Source organism: Periplaneta americana, chromosome 1 (assembly GCF_040183065.1).
Source record: "Periplaneta americana isolate PAMFEO1 chromosome 1, P.americana_PAMFEO1_priV1, whole genome shotgun sequence".
NCBI lineage: Eukaryota > Metazoa > Arthropoda > Insecta > Blattodea > Blattidae > Periplaneta > Periplaneta americana.
Window position 1 is genome coordinate 62,258,889 of NC_091117.1, and position 27,939 is coordinate 62,286,827.

Sequence of the window (27,939 nt, forward strand, 5' to 3'; positions counted from 1 at the left end):
CTGAAATACAGATTCAATTTGAATTTAGAATGTGTATTAACTTTGTGAGTCGCCTTAAATTTGATAGAGGGATTCGAAATAGAGTGGTCGGTGATCTCCAGCCCTAAAAGATTGGCTTTCTTGACTAGCATTCTCTTAGACTGTAACTAAATTTTCAGGCCGAGCGGTAACAATTGACTGCAGAAGATCGAGGAAAACTTCACAATACATGAAAATTGTAATTAATAATTGTATAATTCTGAATTACATACTAATTACTTAGAACCATAGTTTTTAGACTTTCTTCGTACTCACCCAATTAGGGGAACCACTCAACAGCTTTTTCGTTTGTATGTGCGTTTTGTAATCCGGAATTATATGTCGTTAAATTGTCCTTTTAAACAAGTGTGTGTAGTCCAAATTCAGATATGGTTAGTTACATGGCTCGTCTGATCTCTTGTGAACCTTATTTTTGATTATGCAATATATAAAAATTGCATTCAATTGGAAGAAAATTGAGACTAATTAATAATTCTACGACATTCAATCTTGGTTCACAATGCTACAGGGACATCATTTTATTTCTACTAACATTTCTAATATTAACCTGGCTATACCTTTGAATTAACGGTTGAGAACCGGAAATACCGTTTGCTACCCCCTTCAACAACTGGAGTTCGATGATACTGGCGTAAAATACAAACAAGTCACTTTAATCGGTATAGGAGAGAAGAAAAGTAGTTCATCCATTTACGTAAACAAGAAAATATCGCGATTTTGAGTTTTATAATTTTCATTAAGTTTTCGTTTAATCAAATACAGTACTGTATTAACAATAAATGCTTTTACTCACGAATTGAGTATCCATTCCGACGTATTCATTATGCAGTATATATTATTCTGTCTATAGCACAATAGCGTACAATATAAACAATGAAGTTAAATTGAAAAATAATCATAATATGGATATTTAAACACGTTTTTGAAAATGGTGGCCGTTCATTTCGATACAGGCTTCAATTCGTTTGTACATATTATCGCACTATAGACTATTGTACCTAATTCCAATTACCAGTTTCGTCCTTCGTACTAGTAACTCATGTTGAAATAATTCTGTACCTACTCTATAAAAGAGTACCTTACTTACTGTAAATTCGTCCAATGGTTTTTTCGCAGAGTCGTAGAACGAGGGGAAATCACGTGACAGTTAATTACTTAACGAGTCCCTTTTATTTAAGTTATTTTAAACAGTTGTGTAATATTACGTAGACGTCCAATTCCTAAGAGAAATTAATGTTTTCAGAAAAGAGCTAAGACAGCCCAGCCACTAGCCCTTACAGAGAGGCGAGCAGAAGCGGGTGGGGGAAACCCGGATGCGACGTAAGCAAAAGGACGACAGTACCTGTGCGAAAATATGATTCAATATTGAAAGCTCTTTCGTCACTGGAAAACGCGAACATATTTCTGGAACGTACTATCCTCACTAACTCAGTACTGTTTACTATGACCGTAAGGCGACTTTGACTGCATATGCGGCCTTGGTTCTGTGTGGATGACTGTTGGAAGTTTAGTAGTAGACGGGGTGGGATTGAAGCACATTCAAAAACTCAGGTACAATAAAAATTGAAGTAAAAATAAAATGATGTCCCTAAACAATGTATGTAATAATTATTCGGTTGAACGGAGGAGAGAAAGTCTGACATTTTCCCCTCTTGTTTACTCTTAAGTGTAAGAGAATGACTCTTAAGTGTGAAAACGAATTTTATTTCAGAGTATAGCCATATTGAGCTACAAGATCTCAGCATCGTTGGCACCCTCGGAGTGGGAGGTTTTGGTAGAGTGGAGCTTGTGCAATACAGGAAAGACAAGAAACTTACATTTGCCATGAAATGTCTGAAGAAACATTACGTAGTGGAGCAACAGCAAGAGGAGCACGCGTACAACGAGAAAGACGTGATGCTGGCTTGCTCAGGCAGTCCATTCATAACGAAGTAAGCATTTATGTTGAATTTTTGTACGAACTAAGTGTCATTAAAAAACACAATTTAGTTAACAGTTAAAGTAACATCAGTACAGGATGTTGTCTATACTGCGTTCCATAATGTCTGACAGGCAAAGTAAACATTATCGGCAGAAGAATAATTCTGATTCTGATTGTTGTCTTACACAGTGTAAATGTCCGATTATTAAAGAGTCTTCTGAAGTTAAGTATTTAGGCATAATTTTAGATAATCATTTAAAATGGAACCAACACATTAATTACCTTTGTAATAAATTACGTAAATTAGTATATTATTTTGTTTTATTGAGGAATTAATTGTCAATAAGTTTATTACGTATAATATATTTAACTTTATTTCAATCGGTAATTATGTATGGAATTATAGGATGGGGTAGCTCATTTAAATCCAATTTTAATCCACTTTATTTATTACAGAAGAAAATAATTAAAATATATCTTCATAAACCTACTGATTTTCCATCTCAAAATTTGTTTCTAGACTTTAATGTACTTAACGTAAGACAACTTTATTATATTGTATTAATAAAATTCATACATAAAAATCGAAATAATTTCGAATTTTATTCTCATAGTTATGAAACAAAAGGTATGAATTCTTTAAGACTGTTTGAACCGAAATGCAACACTGTTACAGTATTTAATCACAGTAGTAATTTAGGCCCAAGAATATATAACAAATTTATATTTAAATATCCTAATCTTGTCAATTCCAATAGTTCTAGTATTAAATTTAAAAAGTTATGTATTGATTTTATAAAAAATGAAAAATTGTGAATTTAAATTTATATACTATAATTGCACAGTAGACATAAGACAAATTGTATTGTATAATTATTAATTTCAATTCAGGAATCCGCCTCTGAGCACGAGTTCTACTCTTTAAGCGGCGAGCTAAAGTTTTTCTGTATATAATATATTTTATGTTACAATTATTAGGAAAATAATAAATAAATAAATGAATAAATAAACAAATAAACAAATTGCTACTCAACCAATGGCAGAGGTCATACTCCAGACTTATCTTGAAGTTAGGTGGAGGTAGAACGATTCAGACCGCCCAATTTGAAGATAAGCGTGGGATGTGACCTCTGTCATAGGTTGAGTAGCAATTATGTTTTTCCCTTTCTTCGCCGACAATGTTAACTTTGTCTGTCAGACATTATGAAACAGAGTATAGATATACGATATTTAGCACAGACACTGACGAAAGGAGTGGGGAAAATGATGGGTTAATATTTCTAGTTATTCATGTCTAAATCTAGTTATTTAACGTCTTTCACCATAATCTGTGTTCAGACTTCATTCGTACATCTTGACCTACTAATTTTAATAAGTTTATTTTCTTTATGGCTGACTGACCTCATTCAAGCCTTCTTCGGAAAAGTATTATAAAGGCCAACAGACAGATGACATTTGAAGGGTTCAGAACCATAGTGGGCCAAGCACCATTTACTAAAACCGTACAAAACAAGGGTTAAAATGAATTTATCAACAGTAATCTCACTAGACGTTTTGATTTATCTAGAGAAAATCAAAACTCGAGTGGGATTTAATTGACTATTACACGATTAGAAGAAAGCATATAAAATTAGAAGTAACGAAGTACTCCAATGCAATAAAATATTAATTGACTTACGAAAATACAACTGTCTTCAAATGTATTATTGTACCATCTCAACATTACAAATATTACGCTAGATGCATGCTAGATGGCAGTAGTGTCTTTATACAGACACTGTACTGATTACTATTCATTAAATCTTAATATTAAACAATCTCTGATACGTGACTGTCCATAATATCATATAGCAGAAGTTCTTTTTATCCTCTCAGAGCAGAAGCTATAACATAACCTAACTAATATACACAAGTGTTAGAAAAGTTTTAATTAACGACGATGACATAAAAATAAACATGAATAATTTTAAAAGGAATAATTATTGAATGTACAATTTTCAAATTTGAATGTGGTTGGTGGTTCAATTGATGTTATATTGGACATGTGCATAATAGAAGTGGAACTCGTTGATTTAGGCCTACATGGTGTATTGAACTTATTCAGGATTTCCGAATGGTGCTCTTCATTTATTTGTAAAACGGATTTCAGAAGATGCATAGGTATGATCAGTGATTTTTATTAATTCTTGTTCTTGAATGCCAATGCGAGTCGTATTTGAAACTGCTGTGCATCGACTGGAGTGGTTTGTAATTTTATATATATTTTTGACGTCCAGATCAGCGCAGTTTCAAATGTTGGCAAACAAAGAAACAAATGCTAGGGACGCGATAAAATTAAACAAATGCTAGGGACGCGATAAAGTTAAACAAATGCTAGGGACGCGATAAAATGGTGCGCTAAGCAGCCATGATTGGTTGAAATACGTCCTTTCGTACCGTTTTATTGGTCAAAAGTAGTATGACGTAGTAAGAGTGTAATAGTTAGCATAATTCAATGAAAACATATAGCAAATAATATAAAGTATACACATTCAGACTAAATGATATGTCAATCTTCATTAAACTAATTTAACTTTAACCCTTGCTTTCTCCGTTTTTAATAAATGGCGCTTGGTTTACTATGGCTCTGAACCCTTCATTTATGCTTCGAGCTTCTACGTCGAGTCGGGATAAGAATTCGAAATCCGTATGAAACATGTCACTCGATTTTATTGGGAAAAGAAGAGTTCTGTGCATACAGTGAGGTAAATGTTCGTCAATAACAAAAACGACATAATTAACATAAATAACAATTAATGTTCATTTCAGAATTTCCCACCTTCGATAATTTTAGATACGCAGGGGACACGATTTTGAGGAAAAACACGTCGATTAATTTTCTAGAGCGAAGTTCGAAACCACTGCTGACTTATTTTTCTATTCCACCCTTCACCTCCACCATCACTTTTTAATTTCAAATTTTATCTCCAAGCACATCATCATTTTAAAGGGGATGACAATCTCCATCTTTCTACCAAAAAAATAATAATAATTCTATTCATCCGTTTCTGAGAAACAGGCAGAAATGTGTCGTTTATTGAATTGAATTTCAATTGAAATTAAACCGTGTTATGAAGATATTGTGCTATTACTGTGTGTAGTAGATAACAAATCTGTTGCTTCGCCTGGTATGACTGTAGTTCCTGTTGTCGTGAAAATATCCAGTGACATTTCTTCTCTTTTGTTGAGTTTATTTATACCTGATTTAAGGGAAACTAGAACAGAGTTTTGACATTTTTACAATATTATAGAAGGCCTCTACTTTATTTTATAGCCAATTAAAACTGGTGAGCTTGTATGTGGACACAGTGTAGCCTATAGGCTATCTGTAGCTGGTTCATGTAATTGGTACAAAATTAATATTGAAGCCGTATAATTTATGCAACAAACAAAATATCTTAATTTTAAATTTATTTTTACCTATGTCTTTGCTGAATGTTAGCTGAAACGCTAACTATAGACAGTAACATAATTTCCAACATGATACCTATTGTAACTGAATTGTTACGAAATCTGTGAAACATATGAAAAGATATGAATTAGTGTCCTGCAATTTTCGTAGATTAGAGAGGCAACCAAGAAATTACAAACTATGTCTTATTTCATATGAAAAACTAACCGCAAAATCTGTGCTAAAATTCATAAGCGGTTAAAACATGAAGAGGTGGTAGTGAAGGACTGGGAATATTTTTATAAAGTGGAACAAACACTACAGGCTTCCTTCTGCAGAGTGAACATCGGCGAATATCGAACTTTACCATAATCGACGAACTTGAATCGAACATAGCGCAATGAACGACGCTGGTGTGCATCACCTTCAAGACATTCATTTTTAAGATTGTATCACACATACATTGAACATTTTAAAAACTGAAATAATCTCTTTTCTAGGCTGTACCGTACATATCGCGACAACAAATATGTGTACTTCCTCATGGAAGCCTGTCTTGGAGGAGATGTGTTCACAGCGCTACAAGAGCACAAATTCTTCAAGGAGGATACAGCTCGCTTCATGACAGGATGTGTAGTGGAGGCCCTTCATTATCTTCACGATCGAGGCTTTATTTATCGAGATCTGAAACCAGAAAACCTATTGCTGGACTATAAGGGATATGTCAAAATGGTAAATAAACTTTTAGTATAACTCGACCGAGGCGACTGGACACGCGGGCGTAATGTGAGCTATCGTGATAACGCTATACGAACGTAGGAGAAGTACAAGTGGCACTCCGGGCTGCAGGATTCCACTGGCCTTGGTCGAGTAATAACAAGCTTACTTCATCATTTTGTTAATAATAAACTAATAAAGATATCTTTTGGACTGTTATTGCGAAATAAATTTTCAACATGTCTTCAAACCATTCATTAAGGGACAATTTATAATTTTAATCCGATTTATTAAATTTTTAAATTATATTTTGTTAGGTGCATTAAGAATAAGTTTTGCGCAATTTTTGAACTCAATCGGACTGCTAGTTTCGGAGTTAAATGTATGTCAATTATCCAAATTAGTGATGTAATCAAAATATTCCACGCGCATTACATTTCAATACAGCAAGTTTATATTTTTTCATGGGGACCATGATTTACGAACAATATTTTAACGTTGATAAAGTCACGATATCTAGGATAATTTACGCGCAATAAATTTTTGAAAAGCAGACACTTATTTATATTTCTGATTCACACAATTTGTTTAGCTTCTACCCGTAATATTCAAGATACTTAACATTTCTCAACATGAGATCTCAGATAATATACGCTTGCACACCTACGAATATTCTCATTGAATTTCGTTAAAACTACATGCGCATGGAAAATTCTGAACATAAAAAATGTGGTTGCGAGAAAAAGACAAGAATTTTAGAAAAGAGATACAATAAAGACATATGGAGCAGGTATATATAAAAATCGTTCCCGGACCTTACAAAAGACGTACTGTAGAGACGAAAAACTAATTACTCACAAACTTTTAAGTGCCCAGGGAATATTTTCACAAAAAATCAAAATTGATTTTTTGGCAATTTTTTTAAAAACTGTCCTAGTGTCCCTTAATTAGTGGAAGCTTTGTCACTTTCTGCAGTCTAGGTCTAGAATTTATCATGATTAGGGCTATTGTTAACCCGAGGGTCGCAGATCCAAATCTGCATTTCAAAGGGTGATAAAATCTATAGATTGGTTTTCTCCATGGGGGAAGCAAAGCTATTGATATGTCGTAGGTTTTTGGCACGTAGAAGAACTTCATGATAGAAGTTTCCAGGCAATATATATTAGCCAAATGTCGCCTACGTTGACTACGTTTCAAGACTGAACAACCACTACTGCTGAAAACGTTGTTAAATATTATACTCCTATTAATAACTATTTTCAAGTTTAAGTTCTTGTTTGGTGTCACATGATTCAATTATATACATGAAACAACTTAGAACAGTGATTTTGAAACTCTTGGGGTCACAGCATCTTGAGCTCTACGAAAATATGTTGGACTCAAATGTATTAATAAACAGTTTGAAAGTGAAACACAATTCTTCAAATTTGTGTGTAATAAATTTTAATAGAATTTGGATTCATTGTTCAGGAAATCATGAAAATAGCTGAATTTGCACGTAAACTTCTAGATGTCAAATACACAGTGGTCTGTAAGTAATGCCATTAATTTAGGAGGTTATTCTTTGAGATATTTCAAACGAAAAAGTTTGATAAAATTTTCCTGCTCGTTTTTTCTTCCTTTTCCAGACAAAATTGTTTTATACGAAACATTTCATAGCGTATTTTGAAAAAGCCATTAATTTCATTCTCCATAATATGCTTAATTTCAGAGAGCAGTGTAATGATAATATATTACTGAAAGAATGTTAATTTTGGCCTTTAAATGTGCAAAAATTTGATCCGAACGAATGTAACTTTTAGTTCTGAAAGAAGTTTAGAGTGTTATATTTATTCGGATCAAATTTCTGCACGTTTAAAGAGCAAAACTAAAATTCTTTCAATAATTTATTATCGCAATACACTACTCCCTTAAATTGATTGAGCATATTAGGAATTAAATCAATGGCTTTTCCAAAATAAGCTATGAAATATTTCTTGTAAAAGAATTTTTATCTCTAAAGGTAAGGAAATACGAGCAAAATTTCATTAAACTTTTTGTTTAAAAGATCTCAAAGAATAGCCCCTGAAATTGATGACATTACTTACGGTCTATACTGTATAAATACGGAGGAAAAACAAACAAATTATTAAGAAATTAATTATAGGTCACTAGAGAAAATCTCGTTATCATGGCGAGCGATTGTAACTAGGCCAAAAACTTTTATTTTGCCCTGATGAAGAAACCAAGATATTGTAGGGACTCGCACCTCAGGCTTTGAAGACCAATGTATTATAATGTTTTTTTTTTTTTTCTGAAATTTCTTTAATCTCTGATCACATAAAATGAACGTGGTATCTTTCAGACTGACTTTGGATTTGCAAAACGTGTGGGTCATAATGGTAAGACGTGGACATTTGCCGGTACGCCAGAGTATGTGGCTCCTGAGATCATCCTGAACAAAGGACATGACAGAGCTGTGGATTACTGGGCACTGGGCGTGTTCATACATGAACTGGTTACCGGAAGGTAAATTATGTTTGTACCAATAATGAAGTTCCTTATGTCAATTCAGATTAAAAATTTAGTTGTACCAAATGAATACTAACAATAAATTATTACTATTATTATTATTATTATTATTATTATTATTATTATTATCATTATTATTATTATTATCATTACCATCATCATCATCACTGTCATAATCAACATCATTCGTAAGCTTCATAGCGAGTTCCAACTTCAAAAGGGAATAACTTCCTAGCTTCTTCCTTATCGACCTATAAGTTACATCGTTTACCTCTAGGTAGATAGTTACGAGAGTTTTCCGCAGTCTATTTTTGGCCATTTTCTTTATAAATCTATAGGCCTACTTGTGCAATAGTATATTCCATACAAGAGTGACAAGTGGATTATAGGAAAATCGCGGAGGATTAGAAAAGACGAGACGAAGTTAATTCTATTTTCGAGATTCCGTTGTACACTTACCACATGTGTATTGCATACTATTTTTGCACGATCATATTTTTATAATTAAAAATACTGTATAATATTCAGGACAATTTTTGAACTGAAAATAAGGACAAATTTATTCTTCAAGGGCCTTGCATCTTGTTTTCACTGTACACCAATAGGTGACTGAGTAACCCCAAGAATAGAGTCAGCAATTTCGGTCAATGTACGTAACTATTCTCTTTTCTGTGTAGTCCAAAAAGAGCAAGTTCATCTTATGAACAATTACTTCATTCACTACACGACAAGGAAAATTAATTGTGAAATTAACTATATGTTGTATAATAAAACTTTCTGTAAACTTCCTGACACTGATTTTTAATGCTCTTCGTATAGTTCCACCTACAATGCTTAATACGAATCTAATAGGCCTACGGTCTTACTAATAAACCGTGTATAATTTTTATACGAGACTTATGCAGAGTTGGGACAGAAAACGTTACTAATAAACCATGCTTAAGCAATGGATGTATAAACAGTCTGTAACTATACATAGGAATTGTTTTGAAATAGTTATATACACGAAACCCTTGTTTAAGCGTTGTATATCGAGAAAAATGGCCGCCCCTCCAACAGCTGTTCGTATCGACTGTCATTTTATGATGATGGCTGCCTTGTAATCACAGAAGAACAAACCCAAGAGCATAGAATAATTACAATAATATTGCTGTAGCTTGTACTCTTTGACCAAATTATAGTGTGGTAATCGATCAGAGCCAGTTGTACTATCGATACTTAACACGGCACACTAGAGCGCTCTACCGGATGCAATAGAGAATCTCAGATATTCTACTATCTTTCATAATGAAGTAATGACGAAACTATGACGTAGCTGTGTAACAGTTGTACTGTTATACACGATGTATGTAGTGATTATTAGTAAGGAATTTACTTATGACTTATAAACGAGCTACTCATTGTATAAGTATAAGACAGTGAAACGTTTGTATATAGAGATTTTATTAGTAAGACCGCTAGTTATTTAGTCAACAGTTCAAGATAGATTGGAACCTCATAAGTAACGTCAATAAGGTATCACTCATAGGGAAACTAAGCCTTGAGGTAATAATAATAATAATAATAATAATAATAATAATAATAATAATAATAATAATAATAATGATTTATTTTAGCTGGCAGAGTTAAGGCCGTAAGGCCTTCTCTTCCACTCAACCAGCAAAAAGTGTATATACATATGCATGAACTTACAAAGAATCCAACAATTTGATTTAGATGAGAGTTGCATGTATACAAACGTTATTTACAAATTAAACAACAAAATACTATGAACTATTAATTAAACACTGAAATAAACTGTGTAGCAGAATTAAACTAAAATACATAGAATGTTAATATATTTCAAATAATATTAGATAATAGAAAGAGATTATTACGAGACAATTAAAATACAGCACAATCAGGATGATATCTAAAGAAAAAAGTAACAATGTAGTCAGTGATAGTTTAAATCAGTATGATTGGAGTGAAATGCTAATAAGGTTATCTTTTAAGCTGTTCTTAAAGGTGTTTATTGTCTTGCAGCCCCTAATACTTTGTGACAAGGAATTCCATTGACGCGAGGTGGATATTGTAAAAGATGATGAATAACAAGATGTTCTATGAAGAGGTATACTTAGCGTGCCACAGATAAGTGATCTGGTATTTACGTCGTGGTTAGAGTATAGATAAGAGAAACGAGACGAAAGGTAATTTGGTGTTGAAGTGTGCAGAATTCGAAAGAGTAAAGACAAAGAGTGTAAAGTTCTACGTTCTTTAAGTCGGAGCCACGAGAGACTTGCGAAGGACGGTGATATGTGATCATACCGTCGGATATTGCACACGTATCTGACGCACATGTTCTGAGCTCGCTGTAACTTGACTGACAATTCAGAACTTAGGTCACTTAACAAAACGTCACAATAATCGAAGTGCGGCGTTACTAGGGTTTGCACTATGGTAAGTTTTAGTTGCTGGGGCAAGAAGTTTCTCAAGCGACTCAAACAGTGAATGGAGGAACAGATTTTTTTTTATCGTTTCTTTAACTTGAAAATTCCAACTTAGATTATTATCAAAAAAGAAGCCAAGATTTTTTACGACAGATGAATAAGGGATTAGCGTGTTGTTAAGAGTAACAACTGAAAGATTACTGTTATTAAGGGAGTTAACTAAACGCTTATGTCCAATAATTATGGCTTGAGTCTTACTTGGATTAAGTGCGAGTCCGAAATTGGCCGCCCAAGTGGAGACAGTGGCTAGGCCACAATTTAACTTGTCAATCGATTCATTGATCGTATTGGGTCTGGAATGTATGTAAAGTTGTAGGTCGTCGGCATAGAGGTGATATCGGCAATACTGTAAGTTCTTTGATACGTCATTAATGTAGATAGAGAAAAGTAGTGGTCCTAATACGGAGCCCTGCGGCACTCCCGCCTTTGTGCATCTCCATTGGGAGAATTGATTGTCAAGTGAAACAGACTATTGGCGGTCACGTAGGTAAGAGTCCATCCAGCTCAAGGTATTGTCTGACAGGTGCAAAGCCTTCATCTTTGCAAGAAGCAAGTCGATATCAACAGAACCAAAGGCATTGCTGAAATCGAGAAGAGTTAGTGCCGTTACTTCACCCCTATCCATAGCTTCACGGATGTCCTCAGTCACTTTAAGTAGGGCTGTAGAAGTGCTGTGTCCATGTCTAAAACCCGATTGATAGTCATCAAGGAGTTTGTGTTCGTCGAGATAGTTCATAAGTTGTCTATGTACAATATGTTCTAATGCTTTTGAAAGAGTGGGAAGAATTGATATCGGTCTGTATTGGTTTACTGTAGAAGGTGTGTTAGATTTAGGTAAAGGTTTCACTAATGCCATTTTCCAGAGTGAGGGGTAGGACCCAGTCATAATAGATGCATTGAATATATGTGTGACGGTCGGCAGGATCACATCTATTATTTTATACAGGAGAGTGATATTTATATTGTCTATACCTTGGGCTTTAGATTTCATACGTCGCAGCGTCTTCATTACGTCAGTCGGGTTAATGTATTTAAAGAAGAATTTATCCCAGACAGGTTGGGGGTAAGATCTGAGAAATTCAAGAGTCTCTTGCTTATGTAATGGTTCAGGTGGAGCAGTGACAAAATGTTCATTTAGACTATTGAGTGACAAGTTGATGTTATCTACCCGAGGCTTTGCTTTTGTTAGACCCAGGTTATTAAGGTTACGCCACAATTCTTTCGCACTAACCGAAGGTAGAATAAGGGAATGTGCATGGCGTAATTTAGCATTTCTTACTGCTTGATTACATTTATTTCTTAAAACTTTGTAAATATTAAAATCTAATTCGTCCTTGCTCCGTCTGTATTTACGATAAGCAGTGTCTCTGTCTGTCATGAGTAATTTTATGGCATCGCACATCCAAGGCGCAGGGTGTCTACCAACTCATCTGGTTTTCAAGGGTGCGTGTTTATCGTATAACTGAATTACTAGGTCGTTAAATTTTTCGATTATGTCGTCAATGTCTGGTAAATTCCACACTTCAGTCCAAGGCAGGCTAAGTGCGTCATTGATTAATTCATCATGCTCAATATGCTTTAAGTCCCGGTATGATGTGATGCGAGGTTTATATTTTGGACAATACAAGGAATATTCTAAAAAGATTATGTCGTGTGCTGAGATACCCGGCGCTGGTAGTTGTCCATTCGTTAATACTAGCTGAGGATTAGTCGTGGCAATAATGTCAAGAAGTGTCTCCGATTCCTGGGTGTGGTGGGTAGCTGCGGAAGGAAGGGTGGATATATTGTAAGACTCAAACATGTTCTTAAGTTGAACTGTAGCGTAATTACTTGAATTTAATAAGTTTGTATTGAAATCGCCTAAAGTAACAGTATGGTCATAGTGAGGCACAAGATTAAGCAAAGGTGTTTCAAGGTCACTTAAGAATCCTGATTTAGGGGGTTTGTATACAACTCCAAGGAGGCACTTTTTGTTGCTTGCACCGACTTCGATGAATAGATATTCAGGATGTTCTAAGACTTCATTCGAAGACTGGTAGACAATTTTAAACGGTAATTCCGATCGCACATACATCGCAACACCTACTCCGCGTTTACCGATTCGGTCATTTCTACAGAGGGTGTAATTATCTAAACTTACAAGAGAAGATGATAGGGAAGGCTTCAACCACGTTTCAGAGATAAGAATAGCGTGAAGAGACAAAGGAGAGAAAATAGATTGAACTTCATTGAAATGACAGAGAAGGCTTTGAGAATTTATGTGGGCTACTTTTATAGTGTTAGGATGCGAGCTGAAAGACGATTTTAACAGGGCACTGGTCGAAGGAGCAGGTAGTGGGTTAGGGGTGGCTGGGGTGGGTGGGGGTGAGGCTGTGGAAGGGAATTCAGAAAAGTGAAAGTCGTTTGTGTGAGGGGCTGCAGACAGCAAGTCATTCACCTCGATGCAGTCGATACTGACAACTTACAGAAACTAAATTAGTATAAATTAATAGTAATGCAATAATGACAGAGATTAATAATAATATTGATATGATAACAGTAATAGTGAATATTGCAAGCCTACCACTAAAAATTGAATTACTAACTAAGAAAATGTGGTAGTGTATGATATTATGACCTAGTGCTTGCATATTAACTACGGCAGATCAGAAGCTTTTACAATTTTGTGTTTTACATTCCCAATTTTAACAAAAATAATGCCGTCTGTGGTCAAGACATTAGTCAGTCCATATCTCGTGATGCAGTCTTTCAATAGTGCATGCCGGGATTGCGTTAAGTCCTCTCTCAACGTTACACCTGAGTTTTTTTAACAATTTTTTATTAGTAAACACTTCTCTTCTTTTTCGGTAACTTACGAATTTTACGATCACCGGCCGAGGTCGGTCTCCTTGCCTCCAAACCCGGTGACTCCTATCGATGTCGCTCACCACCAAGTTGACCCCGACTTTTGCCGCGACTTCGTAGGCGATCTGGTCTGTGTCCTCGTTGTTGTTTTCCGGGATCCCAAATATACGGAGACTCTGCCGGCGCTGATATTGTTCAAGAGCGTCCTGTTTGTCTTCAAGCTTCCTTTCTAGGCTGGCGATTCTCTCATCTTTCTCACGAAGGGATGCCTCCAGCTTTTCGATCACCTCCGTGTTGCGCGCGAGAGCAGACTTCAGCTCCGACACTATAGAGTCCTTGATGAGGTTGGCAAGACCCGCCAATATGGTGGGATCGCGCCAAGACTCCTCGAACACACGCTTCACACAATCTTCAATGCTTTCCTCCTGTTGCCTGTTTTTTCCACGAACCATGATAGCAGAAATTATCAAACAACACTGGTAGAACAAAGAATACAAAAAGTAATAGACGAAATGCGGGTACACCTCCAGAAAAAAATATGCGAATGCACGAGCTCAAACTAGCGTTGCTACTCACTGTCCGCCATGACATTAGACTCCATGGGTAATGGGATAGGGTGGCCAGTTCCTTTCCCCCTCCATTGCATACATCGCTGACAGTAACTTGATTTTGTATAAAAATTGTTCTTCCTCTGACACATAACGTCAAGTGAGATGTATTGCCTGGTAATAGATGTATATCAGGCAGAACCTCAATCAGAGATAGAATCTATAGTAATAAAATAAAAACTTGTAATATTTGACCCAATTTATTTACTGGTAATGTGGAACTAGACTGCTGTGTTAATTTTCAGACCGTACAATATTAGAGACAGTCATGCATGATGTGAAAACATAGGTGTATGACGTAAATTAAATTATTGATTTTAGACATTAATTAAATAAACAATTATTATGTTTGTGGACCCATCTGTAGGTACATTCATCAAATATATTAATTCCTAACCACTTCACAACGCAATGTGACAGTTTTCAATGAGCTCAGCAAATACAAATTGTCGCATTAAGGATATCTACACTCCGTTTCTGGGATCTGTAGAATATAGGAGAGGAAATAATTCCTCTGCGCAAGTGGGGGCTGGTCCAATGATCGCTTTGGAGGGAAGGCATTGCTTGAAGTGAGCGAACGACTGCAGAGAGAGGATAATTTCTATCTGAACTCAACTGCAGTTAAGATGCTACACCACCGATCACTTTCTGCCTCTTTCTTACGCCTTAGCGGCAGCGAGCCGATACTGCCCGCAAAACACATCAGCTCTACTATGCTCCGCCTATTCGCTTCTCTCCGTCTCCTCCCAAATGCGCTCACTAACTCTACAGATTCCAGACATAAAGTATAGAAGTCGGACTTGTAGACTGGGGGCTGATAACGACATTACTCAAAAGAAGATTCAGTACCATTTTTATTGATGTTACAGACCTCCATTTCGGGGTATGGATCACATGGATACATACAATCTGATTCTAAACGGAATTGAATCGGTGCGCTTCCCAAAACATATGACAAAGGGAGCACGGAACTTGGTGCGAAGGTTATGTCGTCCTGTTGCTACAGAGAGGTTGGGATACCAGAAGGCTGGTGTTGACGATATAAAGAAACACAAGTATGTATATTATGTAACAAACAGATATCAACTTTATGTAAGCAAGAGACTTTCTGTGTTGCACTTACGGAGAAGTGGGGATCCAAAAGTTCTAATTTGAGGAGAGGCATTCACCGCGTCTGTACCTCAGCGCTAGCAATTTTAATAAAATACAGTGGAGTCTCGATTAACCAAGATTTCGTGTTATCCGAGCCAATCCAAAAACAATACTCTAAATACTGTATTGCATGGCATGTTAAGTCATTTTTTTAAATATAAGTTTATATGTACTGTATTTTTAAACGCCTAGAGTTCATATTAACCTGATTAGTTCATTCTATTTAGTCTATAAAGTGAAGAGTTTGTCTAATTTTTAATCAAAACACAGTTTCAGTAATCATCTGTTTTATCCCAGGTAGTCTTGGTCCACATTAACTCGGATAATCGAGACACCACTGTAATTTTAAAAAAATATATATATTATTCTGGTGGTAAATATATTCATTTAAGAATGAAATTATGCATTTATTTTAAATATTTCTAACTTTTAACATAGATTCAGCTATTTGGAAAGAGTATTGATTTTTTATGTTCCTTTATAGAGTACAGTTCCCCTTTTGTTGTAGTGTATGCAATAGCCTTCAGAATTAGAATTATTTATTACAATGAAGTTATACTATCAGTCCTTCTCTTCCACTTCACCAAAAATCAACCTGAGGTACAAAGTAATTCGTACAATGTAATAAAATTATAATATTTGAAGATATAGCTATATGATAAATACCACAGATGTTTCTACTAATAGTCTATTACACAGTACAATTTGGAAACTTATACTACTCGTAATATAGAATATACAGGGTGTTCGACAATTCCCCCATCACAGGGTAAATTATAATACGTGCTCGATATGAGCGCCTCAAAGTTCATAACATGTTCTGGAGGCGAAACTTCATGCTATTGAGAATGCGGTGTAATATATCAGCGGTGGTTTCACGACACTTTTCCTTGATTCATGCTCGTAGATGTTGCAGATCACTAATATTCACTTCGTACACCTTTCCTTTCAGATAACCCATAAGGCAAAATCAAGGGGATATAAATCTGGCGATCTTGGGGACCATTCTCTGAGTCCGTACACTACAAATTTTGTGATATCGCCTATGATGCGGGACTTAGACACCCTGTACAGTAATACAGAAAAATAACATAAGACAAGTACGAAAGAATATTACAAATAAGAAGAAATCTGAAGCTAAATCAAGTTACAAAATAAAATGCTACATTAATAATTTAATTTGTACTCACTAGCTAGCTAGTTAAATAAATTAAATAAATAAATAAATTTGATACAGTGGAAAAAAATATGGCACAATAGCTTACACCCACAGGTATAAGTATAATAGATATGCCTAGCTCCTTTGTAGTAACTTTTTAAGCTTATTCTGGAACGTCAGTAGGGTCCGACAATCTCTGATCTGGCGCTGGAGATTATTCCAAAGTCGGGGAGTGCAACACTAAATGATGAAGTATATGCAGAGGCTCTATGTTGGGGGATTACAATTCAGTGTAATGTGATTACAACAAAACTAAACCAATTCATATATTACCTTCTACTGATTATATCTGAGTAATTTCTGCACATATCCATTGCGTACCACTAACGAGTTAGGTCCTGAAAATCAATATCTGCAGACTACTTAGATACGGCTACTAGATCAAAATATATTAATAGTGGTTTATTGGCATTCCGGTAAATGACACCACGTCAGGAGAAGATAGCAATATCCAAACTAAATATATCCCAAAAGACAGTCATGTTATGACTTCATAGTTATATGGACTGTAAATAAGCACTGAAAAACGCGATCACTTAGCAATTACATATCTTAATCTTTCCAAACTGCAATTCATTTTAAGCTAGTTTACATATTTATCAACCATCATGTGACAATAAACATTCTTTCTTCACTACAGGTGGTTTGAAGGTTTTAACTGGGAGGCACTCCGTAAACAAGAAATCAAAGCTCCTATCATTCGACCTGTAAGTGATTATTATTATTATTATTATTATTATTATTATTATTATTATTATTATTATTATTATTATTTGTATCGGTCCGCATTTTTCTCTTTGGTGACGTGAAAGAAAGGCGAATGTCCTACCAATCGGTTGCTACCCTAAAAATAGTAAGTCCAGTGATGGGGCTGCCACTTTTGGCCCCTGAACAGGACTTTAAATGGATTGGCATTTCCTCTAATTCTGATAGAACGGCTACACCGCCGTTACTCGGTCCCCAGAGTCTCGTTTGTTCAGAAACGTGTTGTACACGTGAAGGTCAGGTTGGGGTTCGGTATGAGAGGTTATAGATGGAGTGCACTTCACTATCATTTTTGCAAACTTTCGTGAGTAATAGGCAAAACTGGTTACAGCACTTGAATAGAATACAACATTGCAGGATACCAGAACATATTCTATCGTACATCCCCTAAGAAAGCAGATTTGTGGGTCGACCATTTCGAAGCTGGCAGGAGATCGTAACAGACCATTAGACCTATAACTTGATAGATGGATTATGATGATGGTGATGATATGATGATCATTATTATTATTATTATTATTATTATCATCATCATTACTAAACCCATCAGGATGGTACTGTGGTTAGTACGCCTGTCTTGTATTCGAAAGGTCCGGGGTTCGATCCCAAGGGTCCGATAAACTATTTTCAGTTTTACAAGGTTTTTCAATTTTTCCTCACATATTCCACGATTACATCACCAAAAAATGCCACGGTCCGCTTTCTACCCCATCCTGCAATGTCTAATAGTTGCGTTTCGACGTATCGTCTGTGACTCTCAGCGATACACCGTCCTAAAACACTGCCCTCTGCCGAAAGGAAGAACTCTATAGAGATTCATTTTATTACAACGTACATAAAATTATCTAATAACCTCTAAAATAAATTTCGCTCAAGATATGAATAATATGGACGTTATTTTGTGTATATTAATAAAATTACTGTCTTGATGCCTAACAGAATGTTTAACAAGGAAGTTTTATTCCGTCAACGTATTGAGTAGCAGTAGCGTTGTGACTGACGCGAAGAAGCTCCTGATAATCAAGCAGTTTTAGATAGGAAGAAGGGAATAATTTTTTTGATTTCTAGGTTGCATGGAGTTCATTTATTTATTTTTTTTAAGAGAGGGTAATATTCATACATGAAATACTATATAATTATACAAATTTATCTTTCAATTTTTATATTTTTTTTTTTGCAGATCCAAGGACCAACAGACCTCAGATATTTTGATAAATATCCCAAGGATAGAAATGTACCACCAGATGAGACCTCCGGATGGGACAAGGATTTTTAAATTTCCAATTTTTATTGTGTAACAGAATCGTGTGTAATGTTAAATAAATAACGGGCGAGCAAAATATTTTCCGGCCGAAAAGTGGCAACTGCATCTGTCGGTAGGCGTGCTTTCACACGCTGGTTACAAAGACAGAGCAGTATTGGTGATTACATAAATAAAAAATTATATTACATTACATTAATAAATATTTATTCCATTAATTAAGAAATGAGATTCTGAAACTTGTTTCCATATTTTTTATCTTATAAAGTTTTCCAGGGATAAAGCTTACAGGGTGTTTGGTCGGGGGACCGAGAGGGTCAAACATTGCTACTGATAATAATTTTCCTCGAGCACTATATAAAGTTTCCTATTCAACCATACTGTGCTCTTTCCGTTACCAGAGTATTGTACGACATCCGTATATAGCCAAAATTACCGCTTTTCGGACGGGAGATAAATTGTCCACCCGATAAATCATTCTTAGTGCACAAGACACTTATGAATATGTATTTAAATTTTTACTGTATGATTATATTTTTGTATTTTGTAGCAAAATTTCCATTGTATTATTGTACAACTTGAGCCACAGATAATCTCCAAACACTTTCGCCCTTCCTTGTTATGAAACAATATTATTTTAGGAATATTTAATTACTACATTCAGTGAAAGAATAAACTCATAAATTCGATAAAGCTTCAAGTATGATAAGGTAGCAGCGATAATTAGATTTCAGTATGTGATTATGTAATGTGGGGGGGGGGAAATAGAGGTAGAAAAGCTTTAAACATAATTTAGTGGCAAAATTGGAGACAAACTTTAAAATCAAATTTGGTGCAATTATAATAATTATTAAATTTTATTGGTTGTTGCAAGCACAGACAACTTAACTAATTATGTTATTATGCACCTCCATTTTTATATGCAATAAAAATATACTTATCATTATGAAAGGTGATCTTCGTAATTGTAACAAAGTGGGCATGAATAACATTATCATCCAGTAAGAAATAATAATTAGAAGTAGCTTATTTGGTATCTTCACCTAAAAATGAAAATGTACCATAATCAATTTGTTTCTTCAAACCTGGAAACTTGACAGCAGTAAAGCTCAGCAGCCCCTGCAGATATCTGAGAAATAATCTGTTTCAATTCCATTGCGATCTTTGTTCTTACCTTATCTTTCGTTGATATTTCTTTCTTCTTTCTTCTTGCCTTACAATTTTTCCTGACTTCCTCCTTAATTTCTTTTATTTACTCACTACTAATTTCTTCATTTCTTTCTTCATTCTTATAATTATAACCTACCATTCCTTGCTTATTTCTTCACCTTTATATATTCAATCTTTCTCTGTTTCCTGTCTTTCTTTTATAAATTCTATTTTCGTATTCTTTCCTTATTTATTTTCACGTATTCAATTTTCGTCTCTTTTCTTCATTCAAAAATATTGTATATGTACATATTGTTTTCCTTTATTTTCTGTGATATATTATATTGACTTATTTATTTTAGTTCTTATTTATCCTACATTTATTTAGTTTCTTCATTTTTGTGTAATGTAAATTTATTTCTTTTCTTCATTTGTATATACTGTATTATATATAGGCTATGTTTATTTACATTATTCATTTTTGTATATTCCTTATTTATTTTTTCATTTGCACGTACTTCATCTTTAATTCATTTCTTCATTTTGTGTATTCCATTTACTCCTATATTTCATTTTTTATTACACTAATATTCGCTTCCTTTCTTCATTTTTGTTTTGCTTTTTTTGTTTCTTATCAATTTTATGTAAGTATCTTATATTTATTCAATTTCGGAAATATGTGAATATTCTATATTTATTTCCTCTCGTTGTTCATTTTCATCTATTCTGGCTTAATATGTTTCCGATCTTAAATTTCATATATTCTATATGTATTTGTCTTCTATCATGACCTCTATATATTCCATTTCTTTTTCTTTCCTTTCTTCATTTTTTGTATTCCTATATGCTTTCCTTTCTTTATTTTTGTATATATTCAGTTTTTATTTCCTTCCTTTATGTTTGTATGTTCTATATTTCTGTCCTTTCTTCATTTTTGTAGGCTATATATTGAGTTTTCTTTCCTTCCTTCATTTTTGTATTCATATGTTCTCTCTTTCTTCCCTTTCTTCATTTTTATGCGCCACATGTACTTATTTGCTTCCCATCTTAATCTCTGTGTATTCTACATGTATATCTTGCTTCCTTCCTTTTTACGTCCCATATTTTATCTATGTATCCTTTCTCATTTTTATAAATTCCATTTTATTTCTTTCCTATTTCTATGTGTATATTCTTCTTACATTTCCATGTATCTTAATTTTTATATATTCGAGATATTTCATTTCGATTTCGATGTTTATATATTCCATAACTGTTTCTTTTATTTTTATAATTTCATTTATTCTATCTTATTTTTAAACATGCTCTATTTATTTATTTCTTACTTCGTTTTTACATATTCTACATTTATTTATTTCCTGCCATCATTTTCACATTTTACATTTTTATTTCCTTTCTTTTTTCATTTACATATACTGAAACTCTCTGCCTTTCCTCCGTCTATTTTTACACGTTCTCTATTTTTCTACCTTTTTCATATATTATCTATTTCTATATTTCCTATCTTAATTTGTATACATTCTACCTAGTAAACGATGTTTACAATGGAGGGAGGGAAAGAAACTTTGCCACCCTACCCATTATCTCCTGGCTTATTTGCTTCACTACTTATGCCTTATTGGTGTCACAGATTCAAAACTGTCTTCGGACAGTTAACTAAACAACTATCTTTATCTGCTTGCTTTCTTCAACAACTATTTTAAATTTTATTTTCCTTGCAACTGGAATTAAATATTGAATATTTCTTTCTTTTCTTTCCTACATTGTATGTAGGCCTACTCCTCTTTTCCCTTCTTCATTTCTCTAGTTTTCTTCTTGTTATATTGTTGATATTTTTTTTCTTCTCTTTTACAATAACTGTTTACTTCGATATTATTTTTCTTTTTTCCTTCCTGTCTCCATGGTGTCATTTTTTATTCTTTATTCTTCTTTCCTGCATTTCTTATTAGTTTTCTCCTTATTCCTTTATTAATTTTTTTCTCTCTGTATTCTTTCTCTCTTTTTCTTTCCTTATACTTATTTTTCTTCATGTGTTATTTTCTTTAATCCATCCTAGCCCTTACATTCTTTCCTTCTTCTCTTCTATAACCTTCAAGTTTTTTTATTTCCTTTTAATTCCCTTTATTGCTTTTTAATTATCCTTTCTTTTATTCTTTTTTCATTTCATATTCAATTTATTTTCTGTCCTTTGTTCTATTTTAATGCTTTGTGTGTTTTAACCCCACTGTTCCTTCATTTCCCCTCTCTATTTTTTCCTAGTTTTTATTTATCGTCATCATCATCATCATCATCATCATCATCATCCTTCACGAATTAGGCCGCTGTAGACCTGTTTCGGTCCCATCTAGCACTATTCTAAAAGGTCTTCCTGGTCGACGATGTCCTCTAGGTTCATACTGCATCATAATTTTTGGGATTCTTGAATTTTTCATTCTTCTTACATGATCTAGCCAATTGAATATGTATCTGCTGATTTTTTCTTCTACTGACTCTACTTCTAATTGTTCTAAAATTTCTTCATTCCTTTTTCGTCTTAAAGAGTATATCCTGGTGTCCTGAAAAATGTCATTTCCGTTGCTTTGATTCTGTTCATGTCTTTTTCCTTTAATGTCCATATCTCGCTTATTATATATTTTTATTATGTAGATTTTTGTACTAATTTAGCTTTTAATGTATTGTTTATAGTTTATTATTCCTAGAATTTGTGTAAATTTGGTAATTTTCTTGTTCACATCTTTTTCATTTTGATAAGATATTTCACAACCCAGATAATTGAAATTTTGTACTTGTTCGAGGCATTGGTTATTGTGTATTAACTTACTTCTGACTGGGTCTTGTCCTAAAAATGTCATTACTTTTGTTTTTATTTATCTTGTTTACAATTTCTTATTCAGATACATTCTCTTTCCCATTATTTCTTTTAATTCCTCTTTTCTTTCTTTTGCTACCTTCCTTACCTTCTGTTTTAACGTTTTTATGTTCCTCTTTTCTTCTTTTATTTCCGTGTTTATTTAATTTTATTTCTGTTTTTCCTTCTATCCAATCTCCTTCTTTCCTCTTTGTACTTATTAATGCGCCGTCTTATACTACTATCCCATTATTAATTTCGCTTTACAGTTCAACACATGTGGTTTGACTCTAGTGTCGATCAGTCAACATGATATTGCAGCCATCTTAGGCAACACAGGATATCTGTTCTTATTCAACCGGAGTAGCCGACAAGCCAATCCTGTGTTTATTCTCCATCACGAAAGAAATAAAGGGAACGAAAAAGCAAGAAACGAGCGCTGAGAGAGTGTTGGGAGCCTTGTCAAATTTACTTCCGTCATTGGAACTCGATCTAAAGCTTCACAGCTGGGAGTGTTTTTATCAGGGTGTGTAGGAACTCGGGGAAAGGGGTGGCGGGGGTGACGGCCCCAATACAGCCCTCTAGGTCTGATAGCCTCCACGAATAGAGGAGATGTTCCAGTGAGGGTTCGACCTTTATAAGGAGGTAATGGAGGGCAAAGGAGGACGCGGAAATGAAGGGGAGAAGATAGACTCGGATGAGCAACACAAGACGCGCACACAGTAGATTAACGTGCCATGTTCAAGACAGTGACAAATAGCGGAAAAATAGGAGCAAGGCCGGCAGAAAAGAAAAGTCGCAGATCCAATTTACCTAAATTTAATTTACTTAGACAGAGCTGCTTTAATTCCAAGACCGGCTCTGGTTCATTGGGGCGAAGAGCGAAAGGAAAATTACTCGGAGCTTTACGTGCACACAAACAAAATACTGTAATGCTCTTATTTTTCTTCTGACTCACTTACGGATTAGAGTTAGAGCCTGTTTCATCCTCACTGAGTCAGCGTTCTCCAAGTAAATTTAAGGTATTATAATTAGAGCCCTGCTTTTATATATAATCACTAGATCGTGAAATACGTACACTATGTACATAATTACATACAAGGAGCAATCAAGAAGTTCTTGGACTGCCTTGAATTTAGGCAACACACAGGACACAGGAAAATGAGAAGTTATCTAGTACTAGGGAAACCCCTGGAATCTATACTAAATGCATCACTTGAAAGGCAGAGAAGAAGACTAGCCATGAGCGTATATGGAGAGAGTCCTGGAAAAATCGCAATAGGTTTTTGACATGTTCGCACAAAACCACGAGTATGTTCTCAAAGACAATCTGACGCTGTTTGGCAGGCTAGGTCAACAGACATGGAAGCAATGATCTTCAGTGACACGCGCATGTATGTTTAACAGTATAATAAATACAAGTGTAATTCAGAAATATATTGATTGCACCTTGCACATATCTCCAAATATGCATGCATACATACATACATACATTGCAAACCCAGCATTCCACAATCTTTCCTACTTTATGCCTTGCTCTTAGCCTTCGCATACGATGCATATATCTTAATGTCAACTATCCTCCGATATCTTCTTCTACCCCGAACTCTTCTCCCGTCCACCATTCCTTCTAGTGCATCCTTGAGTAGGTAGTTTCTTCTCACCCACTAACCCAATCAATTCCTTTTTCTCTTCCTGATCAGTTTCAGCATCTTTCTTTTTTCAGCCACTCTTTCCATCACAGCTTCGTTTCTTATTCTGTCTGTCCATTTCACACGTTCCATACTTCTCCATATCCACATTTCAAATGCTTCTAGTCGCTTCTCTATACTTCGTCGTAATGTTCATTATTCTGTCATATACAATGCCAAACTCCAAACAAAGTATTTCACTAGTCTCTTCCTTAGTTCTTTTTCCAGAATTTCGCAGAAGATGTTCCTTTTCCTATTAAAAGCTTCCTTAGCCATTCCTACCCTCCTTTAGACTTCATGGCAGCAGCTCATTTTACTGCCTATAGTACACTCCAAGTAGCTTATTTGAAGCTGGCATCTTGCTCTACTGCTTAATTTAGTATTCGCACGTTTATCTTCTTTATTTTTCTTCCTACAATCAAGGTCTTCGTCTTGTCTGCATTTATCTTCACTCCAAAATATAATAATCATAAGGTACACGGTACACCGTAGGGTTATAATTTATATGCTACAACACAATTATTGCAATAACTGAAAGATAGATGAAAGGATTATAACCCCATAATAAAAAATCTATACTTGAAGGTTGATTCACCACGATTAATCGCATGAAATAAACACTGTTACTGAATTCTTTTTAATTAGCTTTTACCTGTGGTAATTTAATTTCACATTTATTCTTCACAGCGATACATTTATATACTCAAGCATTTCTGTTTGTTATATACACATACAATGGGATCATAAATTTGAGATAATTTTTACAAAATAATACTTAATAAAGAGTAAAATATGAATTTGTAAGATTTGAGACCTGAAGATTCAAAAAGTTGAAAAAGAAGTACACGGTGCCATTTAAAACAAATGGATCCTTTGACACATTCTTTATAAATAACAAACACAGTTTTTTTAAATTTATTGAAATATTTCTATTTAAAACTCTCTAACCTTTGTACACAGATTTTCTTCATGAAATTAAAAATAATAAATCTACAAGCAGTGTTCCATATTTTTGTCAACTTTAAGCCAATCATTCCCTCAGTACATAAATATATCCAACACGTTTGCCCCGCACGTTACCATCCGACTAGATCGGGGGCTTGACATATCATATCATATCATATCATATCATATCATATCATATCATATCATATCATATCATATCATATCATATCATATCATATCATATCATATCATATCATATCATATCATATCATATCATATCATATCATATCATATCATATCATATCATATCATATATCATATCATATCATACCATATCATATATCATATCATATATCACATCATATATCATATCATATATCATACCATATCATATATCATATCATATATCATAACATATCATATATCATATCATATATCATATCATATCATATCATATCATATCATATCATATCATATCATATCATATCATATCATATCATATCATATCATATCATATTATATTAATAAGAATTTATGCAAAAATTGGATAAGTAACATTTGCGTCTGTTACCTTTAAATCTCTAAACAAGAACTCGATGAACACACAGTTTTCTCTGATTCAGTTTCTTTTGCAGAGTGCTGAGGAAGGTGCTTCACGGATGGGTAAATGCGCTTTGACCAATTTCGCTTCCGCCTTGTTCGTGTTTTGTTTGTCTTGCAGCGTTTTGTCAGCACCTCCTTTAGTTCTTATCTGCTTTCATGTGAACATATTAATCGCCCAGTTTCAATTAACTTTTCTCTTTGTTCAAACTTCATTAGTTTAAGAATAGCGAGCGGAAAACAAAACATTTTAAATTACGTAATTTATCAGGGAAATAATTTAATTAATTTTATCTTTGATCTTAATAATTTCGTCGGTTATTAATTCTTGGTTATTATTTTCTTCTTCATTAATCTTTATAAAAGAAAAGATTTAAAATTAAACCACAAAATGTGACATTCTGAAAAAAAAACACACTGTTAAAAATAGTGATCTGCAAACTTCTATAATGTATTTAATTTCAGCGCAGTTAGATATGTATGTAATATTACCAAACTTGGTACGAAATATTTAGTTCATTTCATGAAGTGGATATTGTATGGTTATGGAGTACGAGGAAAGGAATTCAACAAAATTGAATATCTGTATATTAAAATAGGTTAGATTTAAATAACCCCACTGACACCTATAGCAATTAAGTCTTAACAGCTTGTTCCGGAGTTAGAGAAGAAATCGATTCATTAATTGTATTTCAGAGTGTCCACCGTTTATTTTGCCAATAGATTTTTATTTAGTGAGCAAATAGTTTCCCGGCCGGAAAGCGACCAGTATAATTAGTATTCTAATCCTACCAGCGAACGCGCATCGTAAGTGGAGTCTCAGTAAATATCTCAGCTCACATTAGTCTGACGTGAGTGAAAACCAACACAAGAAGGCAGACGGTTTCAGAATCTCCTTTCTTAATTTGAGCGAGTAAATAACGTTTAATTATTTGTATTAAATCATATTTACATTGACAGATTTTGTTTAATCACCAATACTGCACTGTATTCATACCCAGTGTATGGGAGCATGCTCGCCGATAGCCAAAGTTGCCGTTTCCCGGTGTGGAGATAATTTGTTCATCTAGTATTTAATTGCATTTTTAGTTGTTCGATTATCGTCCTGTACTTCTGACACCGAAAAAAATGGTTTCAGCCGTGCCGTCCAGGTGTATAGCTATCTGAAGTATTTTGTCTACATTTAGTATCAGTATTTGCGAATCATTTCAATCTGGAATGGAAAATGTGAAACAAATAGAATTACACGTAATGAAAACTTGATGAGATTTATTTCAAGTCACAACAGCATTTGTCTGAATATTAAGTAAATATTTCTTAATTAATTTTGTCTTTTACAAAAGTTGGAGAGATAAATAAAATATAATATATTATATGAAGAGTTCAGAGCCATAGTGGTCCAAGCGCCATTTATTAAAAACGGAGAAAGAAAGGGTTAAAGTTAAGTGAATACCATAGTTTAATGAAGATTGACATATCATTTAGTTTGAATGTGTATACTTTATATTACTTGCTATATGTTTCCATTGAATTATGGTAATAACTTCATTTTAACTCTTGTTTTCTATGGTTTTAGTAAATGGCGCTTGGCCCAATATGGTTTTGAACCCTTCATATATATCACCAACAATATTATGTTTGTCAGAGTAAACAGTAACATCTCCTATCTGCAGATAAAAATTTGCGACTTAAAGTACGTATTCAAATTACAGAAATGTGAAGAAATAAATTAAAACTCTCTCTAAAGAAT

The 27,939-nt window shown here is 34.1% G+C and overlaps 2 protein-coding genes across 3 annotated transcripts in view; one reads left to right on the top strand and one right to left on the bottom strand.

Annotated features, from left to right (window-relative positions):
* LOC138696317 (cGMP-dependent protein kinase, isozyme 1-like) overlaps positions 1 to 20,488 on the top strand; it is a 50,631-nt gene extending 30,143 nt beyond the window's left edge. Inside the window, exons 9-14 of one of the 2 annotated variants that reach the window (XM_069821111.1) lie at positions 1,751 to 1,970; positions 5,891 to 6,122; positions 8,452 to 8,615; positions 15,429 to 15,614; positions 17,571 to 17,637; positions 18,876 to 20,485. In XM_069821111.1, coding sequence (XP_069677212.1) covers positions 1,751 to 1,970; positions 5,891 to 6,122; positions 8,452 to 8,615; positions 15,429 to 15,614; positions 17,571 to 17,637; positions 18,876 to 18,971 — 965 coding nt within the window. In that variant the 3' untranslated portion in view covers positions 18,972 to 20,485. Of the gene's footprint in view, positions 1 to 1,750; positions 1,971 to 5,890; positions 6,123 to 8,451; positions 8,616 to 15,428; positions 15,615 to 17,570; positions 17,638 to 18,875 lie in introns of both variants that reach the window. The other variant, XM_069821120.1, reaches the window with a different exon arrangement.
* LOC138696326 (fibronectin type III domain-containing protein 5) overlaps positions 1 to 27,939 on the bottom strand; it is a 1,093,145-nt gene that overhangs the window by 953,914 nt on the left and 111,292 nt on the right. The window lies entirely within an intron of this gene.